Source organism: Portunus trituberculatus, chromosome 20 (genome assembly GCF_017591435.1).
Source record: "Portunus trituberculatus isolate SZX2019 chromosome 20, ASM1759143v1, whole genome shotgun sequence".
In the NCBI taxonomy this organism is placed as follows: Eukaryota; Metazoa; Arthropoda; class Malacostraca; order Decapoda; family Portunidae; genus Portunus; species Portunus trituberculatus.
In genome coordinates this window covers 6,943,059-6,969,286 of record NC_059274.1, presented here as the reverse complement: position 1 = coordinate 6,969,286, position 26,228 = coordinate 6,943,059, and the positions used below count along the sequence as shown (strand labels likewise).

General features: G+C 45.9%; 3 protein-coding genes across 4 annotated transcripts in view; all 3 read left to right on the top strand.

Annotated features, from left to right (window-relative positions):
• The window catches only part of LOC123506578, a 212,715-nt gene extending 207,680 nt beyond the window's left edge, over positions 1–5,035 (top strand). For both annotated transcript variants that reach the window (XM_045258794.1, XM_045258795.1), the window contains one exon: positions 4,644–5,035. In XM_045258794.1, coding sequence (XP_045114729.1) covers positions 4,644–4,881 — 238 coding nt within the window. In that variant the 3' untranslated portion in view covers positions 4,882–5,035. The remainder of the gene's footprint in view (positions 1–4,643) is intronic.
• Positions 5,036–5,285: 250 nt separating this feature from the next.
• Positions 5,286–12,800, top strand: LOC123506727 (histone-lysine N-methyltransferase MECOM-like). Its single transcript, XM_045258997.1, has 2 exons — positions 5,286–6,600; positions 10,849–12,800. Exon 2 carries the CDS (start codon positions 10,912–10,914, stop codon positions 12,373–12,375), a length of 1,464 nt encoding a protein of 487 aa, XP_045114932.1. The 5' UTR covers positions 5,286–6,600; positions 10,849–10,911; the 3' UTR covers positions 12,376–12,800.
• A 489-nt stretch (positions 12,801–13,289) lies between these two features.
• Positions 13,290–25,885, top strand: LOC123506496 (exopolyphosphatase PRUNE1-like). Its single transcript, XM_045258626.1, has 10 exons — positions 13,290–13,443; positions 17,807–17,911; positions 19,307–19,431; positions 19,832–19,986; positions 20,504–20,617; positions 21,588–21,699; positions 23,586–23,607; positions 24,050–24,190; positions 24,779–24,934; positions 25,228–25,885. Exons 1-10 carry the CDS (start codon positions 13,399–13,401, stop codon positions 25,390–25,392), a joined length of 1,140 nt encoding a protein of 379 aa, XP_045114561.1. The 5' UTR covers positions 13,290–13,398; the 3' UTR covers positions 25,393–25,885.
• The last annotated feature ends 343 nt before the right edge of the window (positions 25,886–26,228 follow it).

Sequence of the window (26,228 nt, the reverse complement as noted above, 5' to 3'; positions counted from 1 at the left end):
TCATTCAGTGAGGGTGGCTGTATCTCCCCTCAGAATGTCCCTTTTACTCCCTTCCTTCCTCCTCTTATTCCCTTCCTTTTTTGCCTCCCTTCCACTATCCATCCCCTCACTTTATTCCCCTCCCACAACCCTCACATACCACTGCCTTCCCCAACACTTCCCCTCACAAAACCTCATATTCTTCCCCAAATTAACCCTCAAAACGCTACATTTCCCCTCAGACCCCTCACACTCCCTCTCCCCTTCCTTTCTCCCCTTAAATCCAACTCCCTTTTACCTAGATAATTTCCTTTTCCTCCAGGTAACACAGGTAAATCCCACATCCCTCTCACTTCCCTCCACACCTGCCCGTCCATACCTGAGCCTCGCCACAGCCACTCTAACCTTTGTCCTGTCCTCCCGCCTTCCTCTTGCCTTCCTCCCGCAGCCCGCAGAACGTTACTTTGCTCACCTGCCTCACCTGTCGCGATCTCCAGGTGTAGTGTGTCGGGATGCCGTGTGTGTGTGTGTGTGTGTGTGTGTGTGTGTGTGTGTGTGTGTGTGTGTGTGTGTGTGTGTGTGTGTGTGTGTGTCGAGGGGACGTGTTCGTATTCTTATTAACTCCTCCAATCTTTTTTTTTTTTATCGTCATCTACATTTGTATTTATTTCTTATTTACTCCATTTTTGTCTCTCTTCTCTTCCTCTTCTCTTCCTACTTCCGTCCTCTTCCTCCTCCTCCTCCTCCTCCTCCTCTTACTACTACTACTACTACTACTACTACTACTACTACTACTACTACTACTACTCTTCCTCCTCCTCCTCCTCCTCCTCCTCTTTGTCTATTTCCCCATCATCCTTGACATCACATTAAATTTCATTGCATTATTTTCTTCCGTCTTTTGTCCCGCGTGGATGGAAGCCGTGGGTTAGTTTGCTTAATTAAACTATCGCCTTCCACCACACAATAATCCGCACACCTTTCAATTAATGTTACCTGTGTGCTGCTGTTCAATGCATAATTAATTTGGGCAGTTGGAGTTGCTTTAATTAGCGGAAGCAAGTGTATTATTGTGACTCTACTTATTCATGTTGGTATTTGTTTGTATTGTTGTGTGTTTATTTATGTATGTTGGTGTTCTCTCGGTCCTTTTTTTTAATCCCTGTGTAATAATTAAGTGTGGCTCATTCACGTTATTTGTTTAAGTTTTTTTCGATTCTTTTCTTCTCTTTGTTATCTCTTTCTTTTTTCTTCTTTTTCTGTCTCACCTTTATCCTCAGTGTTTATCGATCCTTCATTACCCTCTTAATATTTTTTTCCCGATACGAGTCTCACCTTTTCCTTCTTTTTTCCTATTTTTTCCATTGCCTGCGAATCTATTATTACTTCATGTCGTCTCCTTTACCGCCCTTTTCCTCCTTTTGTTCTCTGTTTCTCTCATCGTAAGTATCTCCCTCCTTTATGTCCATTTTTACATTAATTTCTTCTTTATACTCATTGCTTCTAACATGTCTGTCTCTTCTTTTTTTTTCTATCCCTCTTTCTTCCCCTTCTGTCGTGATTTTTCCCCTTTCCTTCTTCATTCCGTTCTTTGTACACTTATCTTTCTGCCACACATATTTTTCCCTTTTCTAGAGTATGATTCTATTTCCTTAATCCACATCCATCTCCTCTCTTTCAATTCATGATAATTTCCTGGATAATTTCCTAAACAATACTCAGTCACAAATATCTATCTCCCCATCTCTTTTCTCTCCTCTACACACATCTCAAGCTCTTCAATCTCTTCTTTCTCGTCCTTTCGTCCCTCCTTCCTTCGCCCGGTATCGGCAGCTGGACGCACGAGGGAGCAGCTAAAGGTCGTGTCATTTTTACAGCGTCGTCATTGTGGGCAGCGCGCGAGACACTACCGGCCGCTGACGACTCACAAAGCCGCTGGGCCTGATGGGGGCAGGGGCGGGGCGAAAGGGCGTGCGCTGAGAGACAGGGAGGTGAAGGGAAGTGGAGGCGTGCAGGGGAAGTTAGGGGAGGGTTAAGTGGTTAATTAGTGGACTGCTGGAGTGGAAGAGAGTGAAAGGAAAGGTGATGAAGTGGTGGTTTGGATGCTGAGGTGTAGCAAGATGAGGACAAGTGGTGGTTGCCTGTTGGTGTCTCTGATACGCTGAAATCTGACATCAGTGATCTATTTCTTCAAATGTAACTTCATTACTCCACTATACCTTGCATTAATTCCCAGATGGAGGCTACAGTGGCGTGACGTGAACACTAACACAAAGACCTCACAGACCTACTTGATCTCCATATATGTTGAATTTGTCAGTGTGGAAAAGCAAAACAAATCGCGGTTCCTTCCGTGGTTAGGAGGCCACGTGCCGCCTCTCCTCGGCGCCAGGCTCAGGCTAATGGTCACCTCGCTGCGTCACCAGCCTGGCATTATGAGGTGTTACGGAGCGTTACGGCGATACGGCACAGATGTCGGCTCCCTCCAGCCAGGCATTAGGTGGACACACATCTGTTTGGCGCCGTAATCACGCTCCCGTGCAGCCGCTCACCCTCGCCTCCATGAATTATAAATAAGGTGACCGTGAGCACGTCAGGCGATCCTATAGCGGGACACCGTAGGAGCCCGCGTCCAGCCTCCACACACACACACACACACACACACACACACACACACACACACACACACACACACACACACACACACACACACACACACATGCCTATCCGCCACCCCGTAGCCTTCTTTCCCGTCTTTCCTGCTCTCCTAGCCACTCAGCGCCTTCCCCGCCCTCACCACGGCTTGATCTCCGCTGAGGCTTTCTTAATCGTAGACACGTCCACTCCAGCCACTCATCGTGTCACTGATCCACCATGAGTGTGAAAATGTCACTCCACACGACTCAGTGACAATGCTGCTGACTCACTCACTCTACGGAAGAAAGAATTAGGTTCTTTTATGACATGAGTATTGTGGTGTTGCTTTATTTTAAATATACTCAATGCGCTCTCTTTACCTTGTTACCTGTTCACACTTGTATCTAACGTCTACCTCACGTCTACCTGCCTCGACCTGCCTCACGCAGCGCCAACTCACGCTACACCCAAGGAAAGTGAGGAAAGAAAAAAGGAAAGATAGACAGGAGGAGCGTGAGGCTGTTAGCGTCATTGTTAACTGGAGTCACCGACCACCACCTCCACGCCGCGGCCGCAGCACGTGCCCGCAGCAGCCACACCCCCACCACCCCTACCTCCCACTCACTCCGCCCACGCCGCTCACCCCGACCCTCTCCCCAGCAGCGTCGCCTCCGATGTGTTCAAGTCACCCCTCTCTTTTATATATTTTTTTTTACATGTTAGTTAATGGCAGTGTTTATGTTCACGTTTACTGCAGTGTTATCATGATTACGGTACACTGATGGAGTTATGGCGGAGCAGCGTTGTCGTATACCGCCAATCAGTATTATCATTGTTAGCAGTGGTAGCATACTAATAGTTGTAAAGGTGGTGGTGGTGGTGGTAGTAATAGTAGTAATTGTAGTATTATGAGAAGAGGCAATGATGTTGAAACGACGATGATGACGATGATGGTAATGATGACAATGACGATACGGGGAATAAAAGAAGGGAGAAGAATAGAGCAAAGAAAATACGAACAATGAATAAGGATAAGAAAAAAACCAGTAAGAAGAGGGGAATAATAAAAAAGGAAGGAAAACGGACAGAATAAGATTAAGGGAGAGGGAAGGAGAGAAAGGGTATATAAGATAGGGGAGGAAGAATGGAAAGGATGGAAGAGGGGAGGGGAAAAGAGGGAAAGGAGAGGAAAGGAGAATATATTGGAGGGTTGAGTACTAGGAGGAGGGAAGGGAGAGGGAGAGGGGGAGAGGGGAAGGGAGAGGGGACAGCTGACTCTTAATATCACTTGTCCGTCATTCAGGAAAGCGAGGCGGAAGGGGAAATCAAAGGTAGAGTAGTGTCGCCTGGACCTGCTTCCTCTTCAGCTGGTTGTTCCCCACTACCCTCCCTCCTACAGCTCCCCCTCACCATAAGGCCCTCAGGAGACACCCTATAGCACCCCCACACCTCCACCCCCCCACACCCTCACCACAACAAAAGGTTTCTGTGTGTGTGTGTAAACTTAGCAATTTCAGAATTTTTGCAACTCACCATAAATTTGCAATAAACTTTTGCAACATCCCAGGAGTGAATTGCTTACTTTATTAAATGCACTTTTTTCTCAGGTGTTTGGTGTTGCCTTGGCTGACTGACACTTCTGTACACCCCCACACCACCACACCACCACAGCATACCTACCTCACAACCACAACTGATCCTAACGCCACATCCTCATCCTGCACCCCAGTATCCTACATTCCCCCACTCCTCTAATCATTCCAGAGTTCCAGTGTTCAGTTCCTTCATTCCCAGCCTCTCCTGTAACCCAGCCCCTCTTCCCCAGCCTTCCCTAGTACCACGTCTCTTTATCCACAGCATTCTTCACTTACCAAGATCCTCCCAGCCTCTCCCAGCCTCCCTCAGCCTCCTCTCCATCCCCTTTTTCCCTCTCCCCAGTCTACTACCACCACCATTCACTCCCTTGCACCCCCATACCTTCACTCCTCTCTCTCCCCACCCCAGCGTCACCCTACCCCCTTCCCCAGCGTGAGTCCAGCGGGCCTTCCGTCGGAAACACAGCCTGGTGGACAGTTCCGGTTGGCACGCGCCCCTCGGACCCACAAACTCCGGGCGATTAGTTCCTCCCATGCATCCGCGCGTCACTCTGGTCATCGCTACACCCACGCTGACCCGCCCGCCGCTCCCCGCCCGCGTGATGGCCCCAGTGCGGGTCAGTGGGCCACCCCCGCACGCCCGCCAAGTCATTATCCCGGCCACACATGAACACCGATATCCCCCCTTCCCCTCACTCTCCCTCCTCCTCCTCTTTCCCTCCCTCCCGTTGCCTCCCGTGAGCTGGGCGGGGCGGGGAGTGAGGATTGGACACCTGGATTGGCTGCAGGTAAGTGATGCTGAGAAATTACTGTCTTGATTTGGGGATGGTGGGTTATTTTAGACGTTCACTTTTTTTCTTATATTATGGATAGCGATGCAGTGGTCTGTGTGTGTGTGTGTGTGTGTGTGTGTGTGTGTGTGTGTGTGTGTGTGTGTGTGTGTGTATGGTGTTAGTCATGCATGTGCACACGTCTGAAAATCCGTCTCGGTGACTGGACAGCGGCTGACCTGAGGAGACACCTTCTGCAGCGTGACACTGTATGTACACCTGCCCTCCACATCCCTCCACACCATCCCTATCCACTCTCCCTGCTTCCATTACCCAGGGCCTTGTCTACACTCCTATTCTCATGCTTTCTATATCCTCTCTGCCATTCTCTGTACTAATATTATTTCTATCTGTCTCACTCACACTCCCATCCATGCCCCATCACTGCCTTCCATCCCAGCGCTCCTCCCCTTCCGTCTCCCCAGCAGTAATGAGGGTTATGCAGATCTAAGCCTCGACACTCATCCCCGCCAGACTCACCAATCCAACTAGTTCTCCAGAGTATCGTTTGGACAGATGGTGGAGCCTCGTCATTACCTGGACGTTGATTGTGGAGTGAACCTGACGGATTAGGGGATTATCAGGCACCCGTCGCCACACGCCCATGCCCCTCTCGCTGGTGTTACCCCATAATTTCACACCCATGCCTCTGATTCGTCTCAGCTCCCCATAGCAACCCATCCATATACTGTAGGCTAATCCTTCCTTCCTCGTTGTTGTATAGCATGTTGTGTCCCTCATTTCTCTCTCTCATGTTGCTCTCTGGCTTATCTGTGTCTTGATGTCCATACAGATAAGCAGTAAACCAGACGATTACTTAAGTCGCTCAGGTTTTTATTCTCACACGTCTCTTTTTTCCATTAGGGTGTAAAGGACAAGAGCACTTTTCTCGGTGTCAAGTTCCCATTGGTGTTGTCCCTATAAAAGCAAACCTGTAGTCCTTATCATCGCAGCATCCGCGCTATATGCCATCCCATACTTTCCTCCCTCCTCACCTTGCCGCCACTCCCATCACTCCCCCCCGCCGGCGACCCCCTCCCTGCAGTCCCTCCCCGCGGTCCCTCCCACCCCAGTCCCGGTAAGCGAGTGACTTCCTGAGGCGAGGCAGCGGTCGTGATTGGGAGTACCCGCGCTCAGTCGCCAGGTAGTGAGCGGACAGGTGAGGTGCGCATTGGAGCCCCGACGCCACCACCACCACGCACTCGCCTACCTCCCTGCCTCCCTCTCGCCACGTGCTGCCATCCTCATGCTCACACACTGCTGCGCCTCCCTCGCTCCTCACTCATACTGATCCCTACAAGCTGATGAGTCCTGTCAGTGTGCCAGCGAGATGACAGCAACACGTGACGTCAGGCCAGTGTCCGTCACCCCTACAGTGCCATTGCCTAGCTCGTTGTAGTGACGCCGCTACTCTCCGCTCCTCGTCAGCACACACAAGACGCCGCTGGGAGGGATGAAGTACTGGAACACTTCCTCGCCGCAGTGTTTATAGTTTACTTCGTCTCCTGAAAAGGAAGTTTGGACACTCTGTCACACCTGCCTCCTATACTTCAAACCCGGTAAGTACTGATAACGAGCAATAATTAGTGAGTTTAGTAATAATCACAGCTACAGTAATGAAATCTTTGGGTTCACTATTAGATAAGCGCTGATATGCATGAAAGTATACGTGTGTGTGTTTTTTCTTAATTTTTTTAAGATGAAAGCAAGCAATGAGTTGTGAGTTGAGTAGTAATCACAGCTGCAGTAATGAAATCTTTGTGTTCATTGTTAGATTACCGATGATATGCATGAAAGTACGTGTGTTTCTAAGGTGGTGAGTGTTGCGTTAGTGTGTTGTGTGGGTGTTGTAGTTTAGTGTTTAGTGTAATGTTTTGATTCATTTAGTGTCACGTAAACATTGTCGGGTATCAAAGTATGTGTTGATGTACGTGTGTTTTAAGATGGTGAGTGTTGCGTTAGTGTGTTGTGTGGGTGTTGTAGTTTAGCGTTTAGTGTAATGTTTTCATTCATTTAGTGTCACGTAAACATTGGCATGTATCAAAGTATGTGTTGTTTGCTTTTCCATTCTCTAATTTAAGTGTTATATAGTAGATTACATGTGAAAGGCTTTTAGATATCCAGCTTTATATTAACTTGTATAATGTAATAAGAATCTTAACTCAAGAACTCATAGGATATAAACTAAATAAAAAGTAATCTAGGGACAAAATTTCGGTGTAGATAGTGAAACAGATGAAGAAGTTTGTCGTGAATCGCGCAGGACAAGACCATGAAGTACTTAGCGTGCTGGAATCAGGAGTGAAATTATGATACATGTTTTTGCGCGGTTCATTTCGTCATACTGAGATGCAAAAACAAATTAAGGTTAAGTGTAGATGTTAAAACAAGACGAGGACGTAAGATAAGAGAGGAAACTATAAATGAGTGGCGGATGCGCGTGACCGAGAGAGAGAGAGAGAGAGAGAGAGAGAGAGAGAGAGACAGTCATGTTAACACCACTCAGAATGCATTCCAAGGCGTTCCCACTCGTCAGTCTACATACCTATCAAAAAATTCTCTCTCTCTCTCTCTCTCTCTCTCTCTCTCTCTCTCTCTCTCTCTCTCTCTCTCTCTCTCTCTCTCTCTCTCTCTCTCTCTCTCTCTCTATATATATATATATATATATATATATATATATATATATATATATATATATATATATATATATATATATATATATATATATATGAACGTATTCATTGCCATTCTCTCTGCGTGAAACTGAAAGTGCCTGACAATCAGATCATTGCTTATTGATGCCAGCCTGAATGGCAGCCTTGCTCTCCCGTCCCAGGCCTGCCCAGCGTGGTGTATCCTTGGATGTCATTTCATCTATCGTCAATTACAGCCTTGTGTAATCATTCTTGTGAAGTACCCATCTATTAGAATCACTCTTCTCAATGTGGGGTTCTGCATTGCACCCAAACGTGTACCAATCATGATACATATCCTGCGTCCATACGTCCCACCATGGTTACCCGCCTGCCTTCTTTTAAATTTCATAACACGGCTATACAACACTTTAAAATGCATATTGGCACAGAACATTGTACACTTAGAATAACATGTGCTTTCTTCTCTACCAACGTCCACACAAACTTCTGCTGATACACTTTGCATATATATATATATATATATATATATATATATATATATATATATATATATATATATATATGATATGCGTATGTGCGTGCGAGTGTGCGTTTTCGCTTGACTTGCATAAGAGTGAAAGTGAAAAATGTGGTGCGGGCGGTGAGGCGCATCGCGGAGGATGGCTGAGATCTGGTTCACTAATGTGACATAAACATGACATAAAGATGACAGTAACAGTGAACAGCAACAACAACAACAACAACAACAACAACAACAACAACAACAATCAGACATGCTGACACACAGCCACAAAGGCCTCAACGACGATGCGGTGATGGTGGTGACGTGGGAAGGCCTGTGGTGGCGTGCCGTGGCTCTGTGCTTTACCTGGCGCGTCACCAGCATTACCTGAGGGAGTGGAGTGAGGCTGCCGAAATTTTGTGGCAGTAATTGAGCCAAAGTTTTTGGCGTTCAATTCAAGCGTAAATATTATCCATAAAGCGTGTAGCAGCGGCGACGTGACGCGGCGGAGAGACGCGGCGACACCTCACCAACACACACACACACACACACACACACACACAAACACTTTTCTTTATATTGCTAGGTTTTTGTTTTCTTTTCCACCTTTTCTCATCGGAATTTGCGATGAATACGACAGGAGGAGGAGGAGGAGGAGGAGGAGGAGGAGGAAGTCACGTCCTCGCAACCTTCGACGTGGTAGTGAAACAGAAGGCAATAGAAAGTGGAGTGTGGCAGAGCGTTCATCTGAGCCACATTCCCTTCGCTTCACACCCATGCCTGGGAGAGGAGGAGGAGGAGGAGGAGGAGGAGGAGGAGGAGGAGCAGCAGCAGCAGGAAGCAGGGTGTGAAGGATATAAGTAAAGCTTAAAGATGAAAGAAGGAACATAAGACAAATGACAGGAGAGCAAGGTGTGGTGCAATGAAGCTGATAGGAGGGAGAGTCAGGGTGGAGAGAAGGGAAGGGAAAAGCTTGGGAGGCAGCGTAAGAGGGCGGGACGGAGGGAGTGAGGAGTAGTAGAGCCACGGGCAGACAAAAACTGGCCCCGCAACACTTCATCAATGGTGTTGTTTCTCTCCGAGGAGTTCAAGGTTTCGATGTCCGCCGTCAGGTAGTCACGTTTGTGTCGAAAACGAGTTCAGATTCAGGTTACTTACTTATCTCGTGTCGCTTTTATATTGTCTTAGAAATGAGACGAACATATTCATATAATAAGCGAACTTCCTCCCCTCGCACCACTTGCAGGCTCACACGAGCGCAATCAGTTATGGGACCAAGCACTGTTGCGACATATTGGTGCAAGTGTTTAGCACAGAAAAGCATTGACGACAGTGCCATTAACCTTCATCGGTTACTTCAATCTCAAGGACTTTTCCGTTCACTTGTCTCTATGTTCATGCTTCATACTAAGGTTTTAGAGATTGAGACCCGTTGTAGCAGAAAACCTGTCAATCAGGCGTCGTGTTTTTCTTTTCCTTCCTCTTTTTTTTACAGCCTCTAACCTAGTTGTTCAGTGAGCAACAGGCAGCTCAGGCGTCGCGGCAAACGTGATATGACAAGCGAGGGACGACCGCAGACGCGGCAAGGAAAGAGAGGAGAAACTTGTGGATGTGAGGCAACGGAAGAGACGTATAAAGAAAATTTATGAGCATACTGATGTCACTGGTGTGATTGACATGCGGATCTGCGGTGACTGAGAGACAAGAGGCGGCGATGGCGTGCCGCAGGGTGAGTCCCTTCTCCACCTCGTCTTGCCCCGCAAGTCGACGAGGCTGCGGGTGACATTTGGCGCGGCGAGGGTCGTGATGGCTGTTATAGTTCAGTGGACCGCAGGCCTTTGTTGCTCCGAGAGAACCTTTTGTAAACGAGAAAGTTATCCTGTGTTCTGCGGGAACTTGTGGAGCGTTGGTTCGCCTTGATGTCCGATTAACAATGTCCCTAATGTGAGGTGACGCCGCACCCGCCATGACAGCAAGAGTAGGGCGAGAAGAGCGTGGTGAGTTAGTTAGTGGGGCGGGGTGTGGAAGGGGACGGGTACGGAATCGCCGGGTTCAAAGGAGTGCCAGGCACCTCAGCGCCACGCTGGCCAGGTGCATGAGTGTCTCGCTCGCATGACTCGTGCCTCTCGACCCTTGATCCAGAGTCGCCTTTCCCAGGTCCCACCCCTCGCCTCCCCGCCCCGCCCAGCTCCGTCCCGTCCCGTCCCGTCCCGCCCACGTCTCATAGGTCATAAACATGCACGGCTACACACACACACACACACACACACACACACACACACACACACACACACCGTCACAAAGCGTTACGACTGTGATGTCCTTCGGCGACACTCTCTCGGCGGGAGTTAGTTAGCTCGGGAGGCCGGCGGGGCGGGACGTCCCCCTCTAGTCAGCAACAATGATCTCTTGCACCTGACGACTCGTCACGTGACCCTGCCTGGCTCCGCCTGTGTCCAGCACAGAGTACAGTGAGCACAGGGAGTCAGATATTTCATTCCTGCATAGATTAAGAACAGGAAGAGTGAGTTTTGAGTGACGTTGTTTTACGTAAGACGGCGGAGGCCAGTCAGCCGTGCACCGTACTGTACGTGTTTTGTCATTTGGTGGTAGTGTTGTATTAACAGTTACTTCTCTCTCCTCCACAGGTGACCAGGAGGACCTGCCGCCTCGCCTCCGTCCAGTACCTTGTGTGTTGTGAAAACGCCACCATGCAGTCAACTCCTGTAGGAGGATTCAGCATGTTCCCGCGGGCGTCGCTGGCCGTGGGCGGCCCCTCTCTCCTCACCTACCAAATGCTAGCTTCCCAGCCCCCAGGAGACACTCCTCCCCAGTACCCGCTTCTCCACTCCCCGTTCTTCCTGCCAATTCACCACAACCGCAGCCCTCTGTACTCCGCGCACTCCCCGGTGGAGGGAGAGGCCTTTGACAGGTCCCAACAGACGGCACGCAGCCCCCCAGGTGCAGAGGAGGCCGAGAACTGCACGGCAAGGAGCTCCCCCGCCTCGCCACCCACACACACTTCCCTCAGGCTCACTGCTGTTATCGATGCCCACTCCACAACGCCCTGCAGCAGCCTCGCCAGGAGCCCTGCGGAGGAAGACGGTAGCAGGAAGGAGGCACCCCTCGACCTCACCACCAAGAGGCGACCACAGAGCAGAGAGTCTGTCACGCCCACGGTGGGGACTTCAGGGGAGAGTGCGGATTTCCCTGTTGACACAGAGAAGACTTCAACAGAGAAGCAAGAAGATACCAAAACTGACGAGACGCAGAAGGCGCGGCCGCGTCAGACTCACCCCTTCCTAAGAATAAGTGAATTACTTAAGGACTCTCCCTCCAGCACTCCTACGCCGCCCCCACCAACGTCCTCCACCGACCTCCCCACCAAGCTGCCTCTCGTCCACCCGCGCCCCATCCACCCTGCCTCCCTCCTGGACATGTACCGTACCTTTGACCTGCCAGTGTTTCCTGGGTGGGGCGGCGCCCCTCCGCCACGGCACCCACTCTTCCCCTCTCTCCCTCGGGCCTCTCTTCCCGGTTTGGGTGTCCCTCCAGCACGCCCTCTCGGCCTAGACTTCTTCAAGAGTCACATGCCTGGCGCGGCGCGGCCTTACACTGACCTGGGTCGACCTTACAGTGATCTTTTGAATCCGCACTTGGCGCGCACCTCAAAAGACAGGTACTCGTGTAAGTTCTGCGGAAAGGTGTTCCCGCGCTCCGCCAACCTGACGCGCCACCTGCGCACCCACACGGGCGAGCAGCCCTACAAGTGCAAGTACTGCGAGCGTTCGTTTAGCATCTCGTCCAACCTGCAGCGCCACGTGCGGAACATCCACAACAAGGAGAAGCCCTTCAAGTGTCCGCTGTGTGACCGCTGCTTCGGCCAGCAGACCAACCTGGACCGACACCTCAAGAAGCACGAGCTGGAGGGACCCAACCCACCGGACTCGCCCGAGGCGCCAGACTCCAGCAGCGCCGCCGTCACCATCGATAAGAGTGATGAAGCAGCAGGAGATGACACTCTGACGGAAGTGTCCAGTGATGCCGAGACGAGCGGCACAGAGGGCCGGGCCGGTACCCCCGGCACGGTAGACAGCGAGGGCAGCGCTGCGCCTCAGTCTCTGCCCTCGCCTTCAGGCCACGAGCCGCCACACAAGCGCCTCAGGCTGGAGTAGCGGCGATCATGGGCGGCGGCGGGTCGTGAAGGGACAGCCTGCCGCGCCGCCTTAACACGCCGGGGCTCATCATGTGAAAAAGACCTCACTCTAGTCAGCAAGATTACCTCACCAAAGACACGCCCAACACAGTTCCCTCCAAGCGCCACCTAACGGCTCTGTGTCATCCTGCCTACCCGTCCTTAAACAGACTGTTTTTACATTTTCCAAGGGACACCCGTGCAGGGAAACTCAGAAGTCAGATAATATTTTCGTACATGTTTGTATATGTGTGCCAGCCGCCACTGCCGTCTGTCAGGCGCCAAGGCTGGTGGCTACGCGTGCTGAAGTTCCTGAAATTAATGCATATTACTTTATACGCATATACAAAGCTCACTGTATAAATATGGTTGTTTATACGATGTCTCAGAAATAAAGTATAAATATTTTAATCTCATGTTGGTTTTGTATTTTACATCAGTATTCCTCTCATCTTCATTTCCCAGCACCTCTCTGTTTAGTCAGGACAGCAGCACCACAGCCTCAAAACGCTCTGTGCTACATTGTACATTGTCTCAGATCTCATCTAAGTCGATTCTGACGCTACATCTTGGCTTGATACTGAACAAAAAACACTTCAAGGAAAGGGAGATCAATGTACAAATCAACCATGTGTGTTCATTCTTCAATATTCAAAGAAAAATTGAAGAAAGTCGATTTAGATTAGTTATCCATTTTCGTTTTCTGTCTCTTGGCGTTCACAACCTATACTACGTTAGAATATTTGGAGATTCTATACATAATTCGTCAAATACGCATTGACACTTCAGTTTTTCCTTGACATGCTAGATTTTCCCATCCCTTTGTCAGTCATTCTGTGGCAGAAGCTCACCAGTTGACTCAGAAAGGAAAGTTGAACCGCCACCAAACGCGAGCTTGTTTATGTTTGTCAGCTGACTGGCAAGCGTCTTGGCGGTGGTGGGCAGAGAGTCGGGAGAGAATTCATGGAAAAAGACACCGAAAGAATATTTTGTTTGCCAATGAATGTGCCCAATAGTTGACTTTATGAATGCCATCAAGAAAACACTGGTGAGTACACGGGCAGGAGGCTTTGTTGAGGCAGGACACAGTGAGGGAGGGACGCTCTCCGCCAGGCGTCAGGGGCAGCCACTCGCCAGGCAGGGATGGCGGGCAGGCAGGACCAGTGGACAGGGAGATTAATACACAGGCCAACTCAAGACTTTGCATCACATTCACCACAGTGGCAAGAGTGACATGATAGGGCCATCCTAGTTTTGAATGATGCACCACGGACAGTGCCTCACGCTTCCGTAATTCACTGCCTCACTCACTCCAGCGGTGGTAAACAGATGTCTTAGTTATGTGCTGCAGTTTTATTAGTGGTATGATGACATTGCTCTAGGATTGGCAGGTGGCGTCAGTCTCATGGCGTTTGTTGTTACCTGGTGCTGCTGATTGTGTACTGAGCTGCAAACACCAATAATTAATGTGTTTTGTTGTTTTGAAGGTGTACATGAGTCTATCGCCTGTTATTCATTGTTTACTGTTTGTACTGTCAATAACAGCGTACAGTAGTGCCTCCCCATCACATTCACATCATATGGCTGTCATCCCCTGGGCTGCAGTCTCTTGTTCAGGAAATATAGCAGACAATTTTTTTGTTTATTTAATTTTCTTCATATATATGTTCTGTTTTGTTATATTGTTTCTGTTTATGCAAAGACTAGGAAAGGAAGGAGGAAGAAAGCAAACTAACAATGTTACATAAACTACTACATAATTATTCTAGTGATTTAATCAATCAATAATTTTGTGTATGTTTGATTTTGGAGTATATTCATACAAACGCCTTGCGACACTTGACTTTCATGCCGATGAATCAATTTGTAGAGTAATAAGATGATTCAGGTTCAGGTCTGAGTCGTACAGTACAGGTGGTGGTTACTTGTGCACTAAATGCATGCTTTACTGTGTCGCATGAGTTGTCTGCTGCCGCTACACGCAAACTGGTGTTGTTAAGCAAGCCACTGGTCTGTGTCTTGCTCCGTCAAATTGGTGTTGTTTACCTTTATTGTCTCTGCTCGGATCAATTGAGTCTATATTGAAATGCAAACATCACTTGCTGACATATTTTGATGATGAGATGTGAGACTGTTGCCATTGATCACTGAGTTTGCTCTAGAAGAATTCCTTGATAGCTGATGATGGCACTCCTCAATATATCTTTACTTTTCATCCCTTCAGTTAGGTAATATTTGCAGCTATAATGGGAATTGTTATTTGAATCACATGGACATCCTTGGCTCTGTTCTGTAGTATTGTTTCATTTTTTATACTAAAGAAAAAGGAAAGAAAATATAGAAAACTATATAAGCAAATTGCAGGCCAGTCAATCATATGATGGTGAGTCACTTCATCTGTTAGTAATTTCATGCACATGTTTTTTATAATGGAGCATATTTTGTCTAAAGACATGATCAGTTTTGTTATGTGTGGAATATCCAAGGGATAAAATAGTTCTTATGCAAGAAATACTTTGGCATAAGACGCCTTGTTTTTATGCTATTCATTTCATACATAAACCTTTTGTGAGTCAATTTGCTTTGTGAATGTTTGTTAATCATTAATGGAGCAGTGTTGTACTACTGTTGTTGTTGTTGTGTCAATTTGTTGTTGTTGTTATTATTATTATTATTATTATTATTATTATTATTATTATTATTATTATTATTATTATTATTATTATTACCATTATTATTATTACTATCCTTATCTTTATTATCATTATTGCTATCTAGTAATAATAGTAGTAGTATGAGTGATTAGAATAGCAATGATATTAATGATACTAACAATAATCAATGATAACAACAATAGTATTAGTAATTTCAGGGGGAGGGAGTTCCTTGTTCTCAGTGTTGCCATGTGTCACTGTGTTGCCGCCCTGGGCTGATCAGTCTTAAGAGTGTGATGTGCTTGGGAGGCTGGAATGTTACTGAAACACCCTGCCCCTTGAACACACACACACACACACACACACACACACACACACACACACACACACACACACACACACATCATGGGTCTTCTTCTGTTTGTCTCATTCATCTCTTATTTATTGCTAATCTTCCACTATACTATATTATTATTTATTTATTTATTTATTTATTTATTTGTTATTTTGTATTTCTTTAGGGCAGGTGTTCACTGTCTGACATGTTATGGTGATGTGTGGTCTTGTATATTCATCATCATCATCACCAGCATCATCATTTTGCTTAACGTATTTTTCTGTGTCGTTGTCAGAAGTACAGTAATATTTTCCACTCTCTTCCTTTGTGTTTTGTTAGTGTTACCCTCTGTTCTCCTGATCCCGTGCAAATCCTGCCAGTTAATCGTCTCTTAGCACCTCACCGGGACTTAAAACTGAGGGAAGAGCAGTGATCAGAGTGGAATGAGTGTGGTATGCCATTGCACTATTTCTCGTGACTGTACTTGTCATAGTAGTTGAATTCCCTTGACTTTAAGCTCACAGGAGACGGAGACAGGAGTGTTGGTGTGACGTGTATGAAGACCTGACTCATATACACTTTGCTGAAATATATTGGTGTGTGTGTGTGTGTGTGTGTGTGTGTGTGTGTGTGTGTGTGTGTGTGAGGCGGAGTGGCAGATGGAGCCGGTGAAGAATATGAGGATTAGCAACAACACACCAGTGGATATCCGAGTTAAATCGATTGTTACATAGATCAGCGAGGACAGCGTGACTGCTCCCCTCTCCCCTTTCTCCCCCCCCTCTCCCCTTCTCCTTCCCTTTCCCTTCTCCACGGCACTTCCTCACCCCTTCCCCACTTGCCAACCCCTCCGCTTACTCTCCCTCCTGCCATCCCTCCCTCCCTCAACTGACGGTGCGGTTATCAGACCGTGACACGACTACCGCGGGTGCGTCGCTGGCAAAGGTCAGAGTGTACTGGCGACGTGAGAGGAGATCAAATACCGTGAGTAACTCGTCAACCAGGAATCCGATACAACTCTTTCAGGGACGACCAGGTGCAGGCGAGAATCCTTCAGTGGTTCTTGGGAAATGAGAGGGAGCGTGGACGAATGTGAATGCTAAGCTGACTGTGTTATTGAGCTATTTTGGTGGTGAGTGTCGGTGAAAGGGTTTGTATTGGTCAGTCATCCCCCGGGTAAGAAAGTGTTGTAATGGGGCTCTTTGTCAATCGTTGCATCAAAGCATACTTCACTCATCACCGCCGCATGTTATAAGCCAAATTGAAGAGTGCGCCTCGGAGTTTATGTCACCCATGCACATCGGTTAAAAAAAAAAAAGTGTAGTAATAACAGTAAGGAAGTAGTTGTTTATGAAGACATTTGGGCTGCAGGCTTGACTTCATACGACATTACCATCGCGGCAGTCCAAGCAAGGCGTCGGAAATAACAGAAGACCTCGCACCAGCCATCCGTCTCGTCAGGAGGAGAAAAACAGGAGTAATGACAATGAAGAAGTTTTATCAAGGCATTCTATCAAACAAGTATTTACGGCAGCAACTGGGCCATAAAACTACCAGTCTGTTTTGCCGCTAAGTGCTCACGCTTGGCTATGGAGGGAGAGAGCGTCGCATACCTGACATTTACGAGTGAAAGTACGACGTGTGAAGTACAAGGAACATCCAGCGTGAGGGGGCGAGGAGCGTATGGAAGGTAGTAGCATAGATATAGAGTTGGTAGAGCCAGGCGTATATGCGTGCAAATGCCCCCTCCTCTCCCTTCTGGAAATTACTTAGAGCGTGTGTGTTCTTGTGTGTATTGAAGTAAGTGTGGATGTATGTTCTTATGTCATCAGTATTGTGGTTCCTATATTTGTATCTGTCTGTCTGCCTGTCTGTCAGTCTGTCGGTCTCCCATTCTTCTTATAACCCAACCTGTGTAATCAACATTTCTTATCGTTGTGAGTAATAATTCAGTATCGTTCTGTAGTGAAGTGATGCATATGACACAAATATTTACTAAATTTACGAACAGAAATGGTCTCAAAGGGTACCAAAGATAAAAGTATACCTGGGATGGTCTTTCACTTGAGTTAACCCTTTCAGTACCATGACGCGTTTCCATATTAATTCTGGTTTCAATTTGGCGATTTTATACAGCTTCAGAAATAAAAAAATGAAGACTGCTGACGTTAATCTTCTACCCCCCCCCACCTAGACCATTCCTAATGTCAATATAATGGTCTAGTCGTACACAAATCTCAAGGTAAAAATGTGTCCCAGCATTGAAGGGGTTAAGAGTGAAGTTGTTGTCAGTGATGGCGGAATATACAGATATTACAACGATAAATTAATCCAGGTGAGAAGAGATGGAATTTTGAGTGGAAGAGAGACATGCCTTGGATCCATCACTCCATACCATGTTTGTCTTGTCTTCCCTGCAGAGTGCCCGCTGGCCAGCCCTCCACGTGGTACTTGGGAACGAGTCATGTGACCTGGACTCTGCCGTCAGCGCCATCGTGTACGCCTTCCTCCTCCATTCCCTGCAGGTGAGTGGATGTGTTCCTTCCCTTACTTTGCTAATTTACCTTGATTCTGTTTATTCTTTTTTGTCTTTTTCTCCTTTTCTTATTCTTTCTTGACTGTTTCTATCTGTTGTTTTTTTTCATTCTTCTCTTTATTTTTATTTACCCTTGTGTGTTATTTGCTTACTCTTCCCTGTTATTTATTGGTATTTTACAGTACGTCTATGCATATTTAAAGCGTACTGGAGGAGAAATTAATTGAGGAAAAAATATATCCTGAACTTTTCCTCGCATTTCATCTCCCTTATAATTATTTAGTCATACACGTGAAGCTCCCCTCATTGTTATTCGTATATCTGTTAAATTCAAATGCCAAATGATCAAGGAAGTGAGGGAAAAAAACACAACTTTTTCTCTATACCCCTCCCTTTCCACTCATTTTACCCTTCACTTCTCTAACCTTATACCGCGCCGCGCCTCACCTTATAGAAATCATTTGCTCATTTGTGGAGTAACAGGTATACCCTTTCGTGTTATTACCTGCGCCCATTAACCTTTCCATCCAGTCCTCTCGGGTGTGGCGTCCCCTGAATCACAATCGTTAATCAGTCAAGCAGTTGCCTTCAGTAGAAAGCACAGAATTTGACGTAAAATTACCTTTGTCTTGACGTGCCTTTATGTTCATTGCCTCGATGGTTATAACAGACAGGTAGAGAAGGTGGAAATATTGATACTTGTGCTTTATGTGTCTACCTTGATAATTACTTATGTCAGTTAACCTTTACGAAGTGTGGGAAACATGGGGGGATGTGTGTGTACTGTTTGGTAAATTAATATGGTATAACAAAGGCGTGATAATAAATGTATAAGTAATAAAGTGAAAAACTACTATAATATTTTTGATACTATAGGAAAGTGTTAGTTCCCTGCCTGCCTCTGTATTTTCATCTTTCCATGACATGAACGCATTTAAGAGGGAGGTTTCTTAAGACATTTGTCCCATTCTTTTGGTTTTCTCGGACCTGCTTAGAGACTGGCATCTAAGTGGGCATTAATTTTGTTCAGTTGTTTTTGTTATCCTTGGCCAGATTTCCCCTCTTACATAAAAAAAAGTACAAAAAAAGTTTACATACTTCATCACTCAATCGTCTCACCTCAGAGATTTCTTAACCCTCTTCAGTACCATGACGCGTTTCCATATTCATTCTGCTCACTATATGACGAATTTATACAACTTCAGAAACCTATGTGGGGAATTAAAGTAGTGAAGACTGGCTATCAATCTTCTGACATCCATAGACTTTTCCTAATGTAAATACACGTAAAATTGTCTAATCACACCCAAAACTCAAGGTAAAAATACGTCCCAGTACTGAAGAGGTTGATGGTACTGTGTGTTTCTGGCCTTCCCGTGCACAGAATGGCGAGGAGGCGGTGGGTGTGGTGCCCGTGCTTAACATTCCTGCCGGCGAGTACCCACTCAAGACGGAGGTGACCCACTGGCTGCAGAAACATGGCATCCTCCAGAACTCTCTCATCTTCAGGTACGATGAAGTGACTGTGTGTTTGACGGTGTTTTCTGCCTCTGTGTGTGTGTGTGTGTGTGTGTGTGTGTGTGTGTGTGTGTGTGTGTGTGTGTGTGTGTGTGTGTGTTCGTCTGTTTTTTTGTATGCATTTTCTCTCTCTCTCTCTCTCTCTCTCTCTCTCTCTCTCTCTCTCTCTCTCTCTCTCTCTCTCTCTCTCTCTCTCTCTCTCTCTCTCTCTCTCTCTCTCTCTCTCTCTCTCTCTCTCTCTCTCTCTCTCTCCTAATCCTTGTCACTATATATTTCCTTTTACTTTTTTTGTTTTTCCATATTTTGTTGTCACGAACGAAACGAGATTACGAAGAGAACATCCTTATTGTTTCTCCTCCTCCTCCTCCTCCTCCTCCTCCTCCTCTCCTAGGGATGAGGTGAATCTGAGCCGCCTTCAGGAGGGCGGCTCGCTGAGAGTGACCCTCGTAGACCACCACGTGCTGCCCCCTGCCGACGCCTACCTGGAATCCTCGGTGGTGGGCGTGCTGGACCACCGCCCCTTAGACCCCAACGCCCCGACCAACGGTGAGGGGCGGTCTGGTTGAGTGAGTGAGTGAGTGAGTGTGTGGGTGAGTTGAGTTTGTGAGTGTGTGATTGAATGTGTGAGTAGTTTAGTGAGTGTGTGAGTGAGTGAGTAGGTGGGTGAGTGAGTGAGTGGGTGACTGAGTGAGTGTGTGAGTGAGTGAGTGATTGTTTGATTGGTTTGACAGCATTTAACTGTCTGATTGATGAAATGATTGACTGACTGACTAACTTTTGAATTATTGACTGACTGACTAACTGATTTGCAGACTGACTAATGACTGGCTGATTGAGTGCCTGACTGGAATTATTGATTGATTGAGTGGTGAACTGACTGACTGACTGACTGGCTAATTGACTAAGTAACTAACTAATAGACCGATTAACTGAGAGAGAGAGAGAGAGAGAGAGAGAGAGAGAGAGAGAGATGATCATACTACCAATATAACAATCAAATCCATGTTTCCTTTCATCATAATGGTGGCGGTGGTGGTGGTGGTGGTGGTGGCGGCGTCAACAGAGAGAGTAACGATGATAGTTGAGCCCGTGGGATCATGCTGTACCTTGGTGGCGGAGCAGGTGATGGCCAAGAACCCCGCTCTGTTGGATCCCGTCACCGCCAGCCTCTTGTATGGTGAGTATCCGTCTCTCAAAGGCTCGTATTCACTTCTGTGCTTCACCTCCACTATTTCCAAAGGCATTATTTAATTGTACATGACTTTTTTTAGGGTGTTTTTACGTTTCTGTAGGCATATATACAAGATTTCTACATTATTAACTGGAGAAACACTCTTGGAAACCCCGCTAATTATCTCTGTGGCCTTGGAAAATAGTCGTAGTGAGAGAGAGGAGCGTTTTCTTAAGGTGTTTTTACGGTTTTAGAGGCAGATTGACAAAATTTCTGCATCATTAACTGGAGAAACACTAATCATCTCTGTGGCCTTGGAAAACACTCATGGTGAGGATGAAGAGCGTTTTCTTAAGGTGTTTTTACGGGTTTACAGGCAGATTGACAAGATTTCTGCATTATTAACTAGAGTAACAATTGGAAACCCCGCTGATCATCTCTGTGGCCTTGGAAAATAGTCTTGGTGAGAGAGCAAAGTGTTTCTGAATACTGACCAAGTGTTTATGGTGATATGGTGACATTTATGGGTCTATGGTTGATTTGCTATATAGGTTCACTACTTTCTCTTCTCCTCTGTGATTACGAGTGTGTTTGTACAGTTTCGTGTGTGGGTTCCTATTTCTCTCGTTTTTTTTCGTTTTTTTTTTTTTTTCTTTTCATCGTTTCATTCATGTGTGTTTCTCATGTGTTTTGTTTTGTTTTTCTCATTCTTGGTTTTTTTTTTTTGTGTGTGTGTGTGTGTGTGTGTGTGTGTGTGTGTGTGTGTGTGTGTGTGTGTGTGTGTGTGTGTGTGTGTGTGTGTGTCTTTAGTCTTCTGTATGATTTCTCTTGTCCATCCTTTTTTATGTGAGTTGTTTTATTTTTCGTGTGTGTGTGTGTGTGTGTGTGTGTGTGTGTGTGTGTGTGTGTGTGTGTGTGTGTGTGTGTGTGTGTGTGTGTGTGTGTGTGTGTGTGACCTGACTCGTCTCCCCGCCAGGTACCATCATCCTGGACACTGTGAACCTGAATCCTGCAGCCAAAAGAGTCACGCCTAAGGATATTGAAGTAGCATCTCAGCTGGCCCGCCTCATGTCCCCGCCCCCCAGCAGGTGAGACGCCCTCTTGTCTTCTTCTTCTTCTTCTTCTTCTTCTTCTTCTTCTCCTTTGTCGTCATCTTCTTTATCGTCGTCGTCTTTGTCTTCTTTTTTTCATTTTCTTTTCTTTTTCTTTTTTCCCTTCTTTTTCTTTTCTTCTTCTTCTTCTTCTTCCTTCTTCTTTTTCTTCTTTTTCTTCTTCTTCTTTGTCTTCTTTTTCTTCGTTGTTGTCTTTTTGTCTTTCTTTTCATCTTCGTTTTCTTGTTTTTTCTTCATTTTCGTCTTTATCTTACTCTTTTTTTCTCTTCCATATGTGTTTTTTCTCTCTAGTACTTTTCACTTTCTCTTCTTCTTTCCTCCTTTTGTCTTAGCTTTCCTTCCCCTTCTCCTTCCTCTCACCTCTCCTCTTCTCTTCTCTTATCTTATCTTATCTTATCTGTCCAGTTCATCGTTATTTTTTCTGTCTCTTTCTTGTAAGTACTTTTTCTTCTTATCTTCCCTTCATCCTCCTCATCCTTCAGTTCCATTAATTTATCTTCCTTCTTCAATTCTGCCACACCTCTTTTTTTTCTATTCTTCCATCATCTTTCTCCTTGTAACACATTTTCTTTTATTACATCTTAATCTTTCTTATTTCATCACATTGTATTGTAAGTAGATTAAAGTATATTTTTATAGATTTTTTTCTTCTATTTGTCTTTTCTCTCTTTCATTCGTTTATCTTCGCGTGTATTTCTCTATTCTTCTCAAAAGTCTTAAAACTCATCACCTGGTTAATTAATTGCAAGTAGATTAATGGATGCTCTGTTTGTAGATCAATTTTATTCAATTTTTTCTCTTTCCCCTCATTTTTACGTCTTGTTTCTGTATTCCGCTCCTCAAAAGTTCGTGTTTCCTTTGTTTTGGCAAACCTCCGTGTATTTCTGTATTCCTTCAGTACTGGGATGCATTTTTGCCATGAGTTTTGGTATGATTAGATGATTTTATTGACATTAGGAAGGGTCTATGGAGGTCAGGAGATAAATGGGCAGAGTCTTCACTATTTTAAACCCCGCATGAGGTTCTGAAGCTGTATAAAATCACTAAATAGTAACCAGAATGAATATGAAAACGCGCCATAGCATTGAAGGGGTTAAAAGTCTGCGTTACCTGTAATTTGGCAAGCCACTGTGTATTTCTGTATTCTTCTCCTCAAAAGTTCATGTTTCCTGTGTTTTGGCAAGCCACTGTCTGACTCACTGGCCCAGCGACACACTTTCTCCCTCGTCACTCTCATATGCTCACTCGCACTTTTAGTCTGTCACACTTCACCTCTTGGCGCTTCTTTGTTTTCGCTTGGGTTGCCGCGGACTCGCTTATATTTTTTTTCTGGCGTTATTCTTTTCCGCCAGTTTTTTCTTCCATGTTCCACAAAGTTACTCATATACTTGCTTTCATTTTTACGATTGAGTTGACGTTAATTTGGTCAGTGTGTGACAGAAGAGAGAGAGAGAGAGAGAGAGATTATTTAAATTGTTTCCTGTTTCACTTTACTTCCTATACATTTTCAGTGAAGACTATCGACATTGACTTAATTACTGACAACTTTCATATTCCCCCTTTCATTCACGAGTTATGTATGCAAAAAAAAAAAAAAAAAAAAGAAAGAAAAAGAAAAACACGAGACTCTTAAATGATAAAGCTTGGATCTCAATGTAATTTTGCACACACACACACACACACACACACACACACACACACACACACACACACACACACACACACACACAAGAGATCCCGTGCCCACGTCCCATCCTCCTCACACACATCCGTTCCCCGCGGCTAGTCTTCCCCTCCCTCCCCCCCCTCACGACAGGTCCTTACTAGTGGGACCTCCCTAATACCGGGCATCACCCTCACAGCTTCCGCATCGTGCACCACGCGGCAGGGCAGGGAACACTCACTCATCCCTCCTTTGTTTCCGGACCTTGCATACTCTCTCATTATCTCGGTGTTTTACTTACGCATGCATTCATTCACTAGCTCGTACAGTCATTCAGGGAGTTTGTCTTTTCTTCATTCACTCATTCATTCATTCATTTGTCTATTTATTTATTTATTTATTTATTTTATTTATTTATTCATTCGTTCATTCTTACTTTCACCATTCATTCACTCACTCACTCACTCACTCACTCACTCACTCACTCACTCACTCACTCACTCACTCATTCATTCATTCATTCATTCATTCATTCATTCATTCACTCACTCATCCAATCAGTCTGTGTCTATACTCACGCTAACTTAATCATTATCTCTCAGTCTTGCTTATCAATTTTTCATCCACTCACTCTCACTCTCTCTCACACTCTCTCCTGCACAGTCTGGAGGTGTTCAGGAGCTGACGGAGGCCAAGGCTGACGTGTCTGGCCTCACCTGCGACCAGCTGCTGAGGAAGGACTTGAAGGTGGCGACTGGGGGCGGCCTGCGTGTGGGCGTGGCCTCGGTGCCGCTGCGAGTGACGGTAAGTGGTGGCGTTTAATTACAGGTGCAGTTTATTTATTCACTTTTTCATTTTATTCATTCATTTTTCCGTGTTTTCAGGTCAGAGTATTGATTTTTTTTATTGATGTATTCACTTCATTTATCCTTGGCAGTTTTATTTAGCAGGAATTAAACTCCGCGTATTAAAAAAGGCTGTAAATTCTGTGAGTGTTAGCTTAGGAAATTATAATCTAAATTTGCACAAGACGGCTTTTATTTTTAGACTGAGAGGAAGTCATAACTCGCAGGATTCAGGGGAACTGTGCAGGTAAAAGAGGACTACCACACCTGTTCAGAGTGGCGGTAGAGGTGATAATGTACTTGTTGAAGAGACATTTGAACCAGTCCATCAAATAATTAAAGTCTTGATATTATGGTTAAGGTGATTTAGGAGTCACAGGTAAGGCATAGTTTACTTGTGTTTGGTAGTGTAAGTAGCGAATCTCTAATAGTAGATAGTGTAAGTAGTTTGATAGTTTAGACCTGCCATGCTTCCTGAGACACGGTAATTGCAACGAGACCGCAAATGTACCAACGGGCGTGAAGGTAAGAGTGTTTGTGTCTACAGGATTTTCTGGGGAGGAGTGAGGGCGGGCGGTATCTGGCGGAGCACCTGGTGACGCAAGGCTACCAAATGCTGCTGGTCCTCGGCGTCACCATCACGCAGGAGACGGTGACGAGGGACCTGGCCGTCTACTGCCCCGACACCCACATCAGAGAGCAGGTAAGCGACACACACACACACACACACACACACACACACACACACACACACACACACACACACGAGATTGGAAATGGGATGAGATCTTGGAATTATGGGTACTTAAGAGAGAGAGAGAGAGAGAGAGAGAGAGAGAGAGACTTAAAAATAACAGTACTTTAGAAAATAGGGAAAAGATACAAGAAACCATCACACACACACACACACACACACACACACACACACACACACACACACACACACACACACACACACACACGGAGGACGTAATAATTGAGTTGTCATGCACACAGGTGACGTCAGCGCTGGTGGAGGGGCAGGGCGGAGTTCTCCAACTGGCGCCCCAGGAGTGTGAGGACGTGGAGGGTTGGGTCGCCTTCCGCCAGGGCAACGTGGGCGCCTCCAGGAAGGTGGTGATGCCTATCCTGAAGGCGTGGCTGGCGACGAGGACCTCTTAAAGTACTTACCAGCATCTACACACACACACACACACACACACACACACACACACACACACACACACACACACACACACACACACACACACACACACACACACTCGGCTTGCAGTAGACATCTAAGTACTTAAAATGACACACACACACACACACACACACACACACACACACACACACACACACACACACACACACACACACACACACACACACACACACACCTGCAGCATCTTTATCCCGGTGTGTGTTTAGGCTTAACGTCCTGTATGTTTTTCTCTGTGTTGTTTGTTTTATTGTTTTTTTTTAATCACTATTACTGTTTTTACCGCGTGCAATCTCCAAATTTTTGACTCAGAGTACAGCTACATGCTCTTTTTGTTGTTTTTTTATTTAGTTGTTGTTGTTGCTGTTGTTGTAGCTTTGCGACCACTAACTAACATTATTTTAATTGTTTTAAAAGAGATTCAAAATATATACGTACTTAAATAACAAAGATGGTTTGTTTTTTTTATTCTCTCTCTCTCTCTCTCTCTCTCTCTCTCTCTCTCTCTCTCTCTCTCTCTCTCTCTCTCTCTCTCTCAGCCCTGTTATAGTAAGTTTAAAAGGTTTGGAAATCTGCTCATCATTAATTTTTCATACTGAGATAGTTTAAACTTTTTTTTTTCGTTCCAAACATTGAGAGAAAAAAAAAAGTGGGTTGCGTCGCTTCCTTGGTTCCATTCTTGCTTGTCACTTAAAGCTAAGGTGAGTATATCGAGAGAGAGAGAGAGAGAGAGAGAGAGAGAGAGAGAGAGAGAGAGAGAGAGAGAGAGAGAGAATGTGCGTGGTAGATATGA

Coding starts and splice junctions, on each gene's coding strand:
- LOC123506496 (XM_045258626.1), top strand. CDS start 13,399: ATGTGCCCAATAGTTGACTTTATGAATGCCATCAAGAAAACACTG. Junction 20,618..21,587: donor CACCGCCAGCCTCTTGTATG/GTGAGTATCCGT, acceptor TCTCCCCGCCAG/GTACCATCATCCTGGACACT. Junction 23,608..24,049: donor TCCGCATCGTGCACCACGCG/GCAGGGCAGGGA, acceptor TCTCCTGCACAG/TCTGGAGGTGTTCAGGAGCT.
- LOC123506727 (XM_045258997.1), top strand. CDS start 10,912: ATGCAGTCAACTCCTGTAGGAGGATTCAGCATGTTCCCGCGGGCGTCG.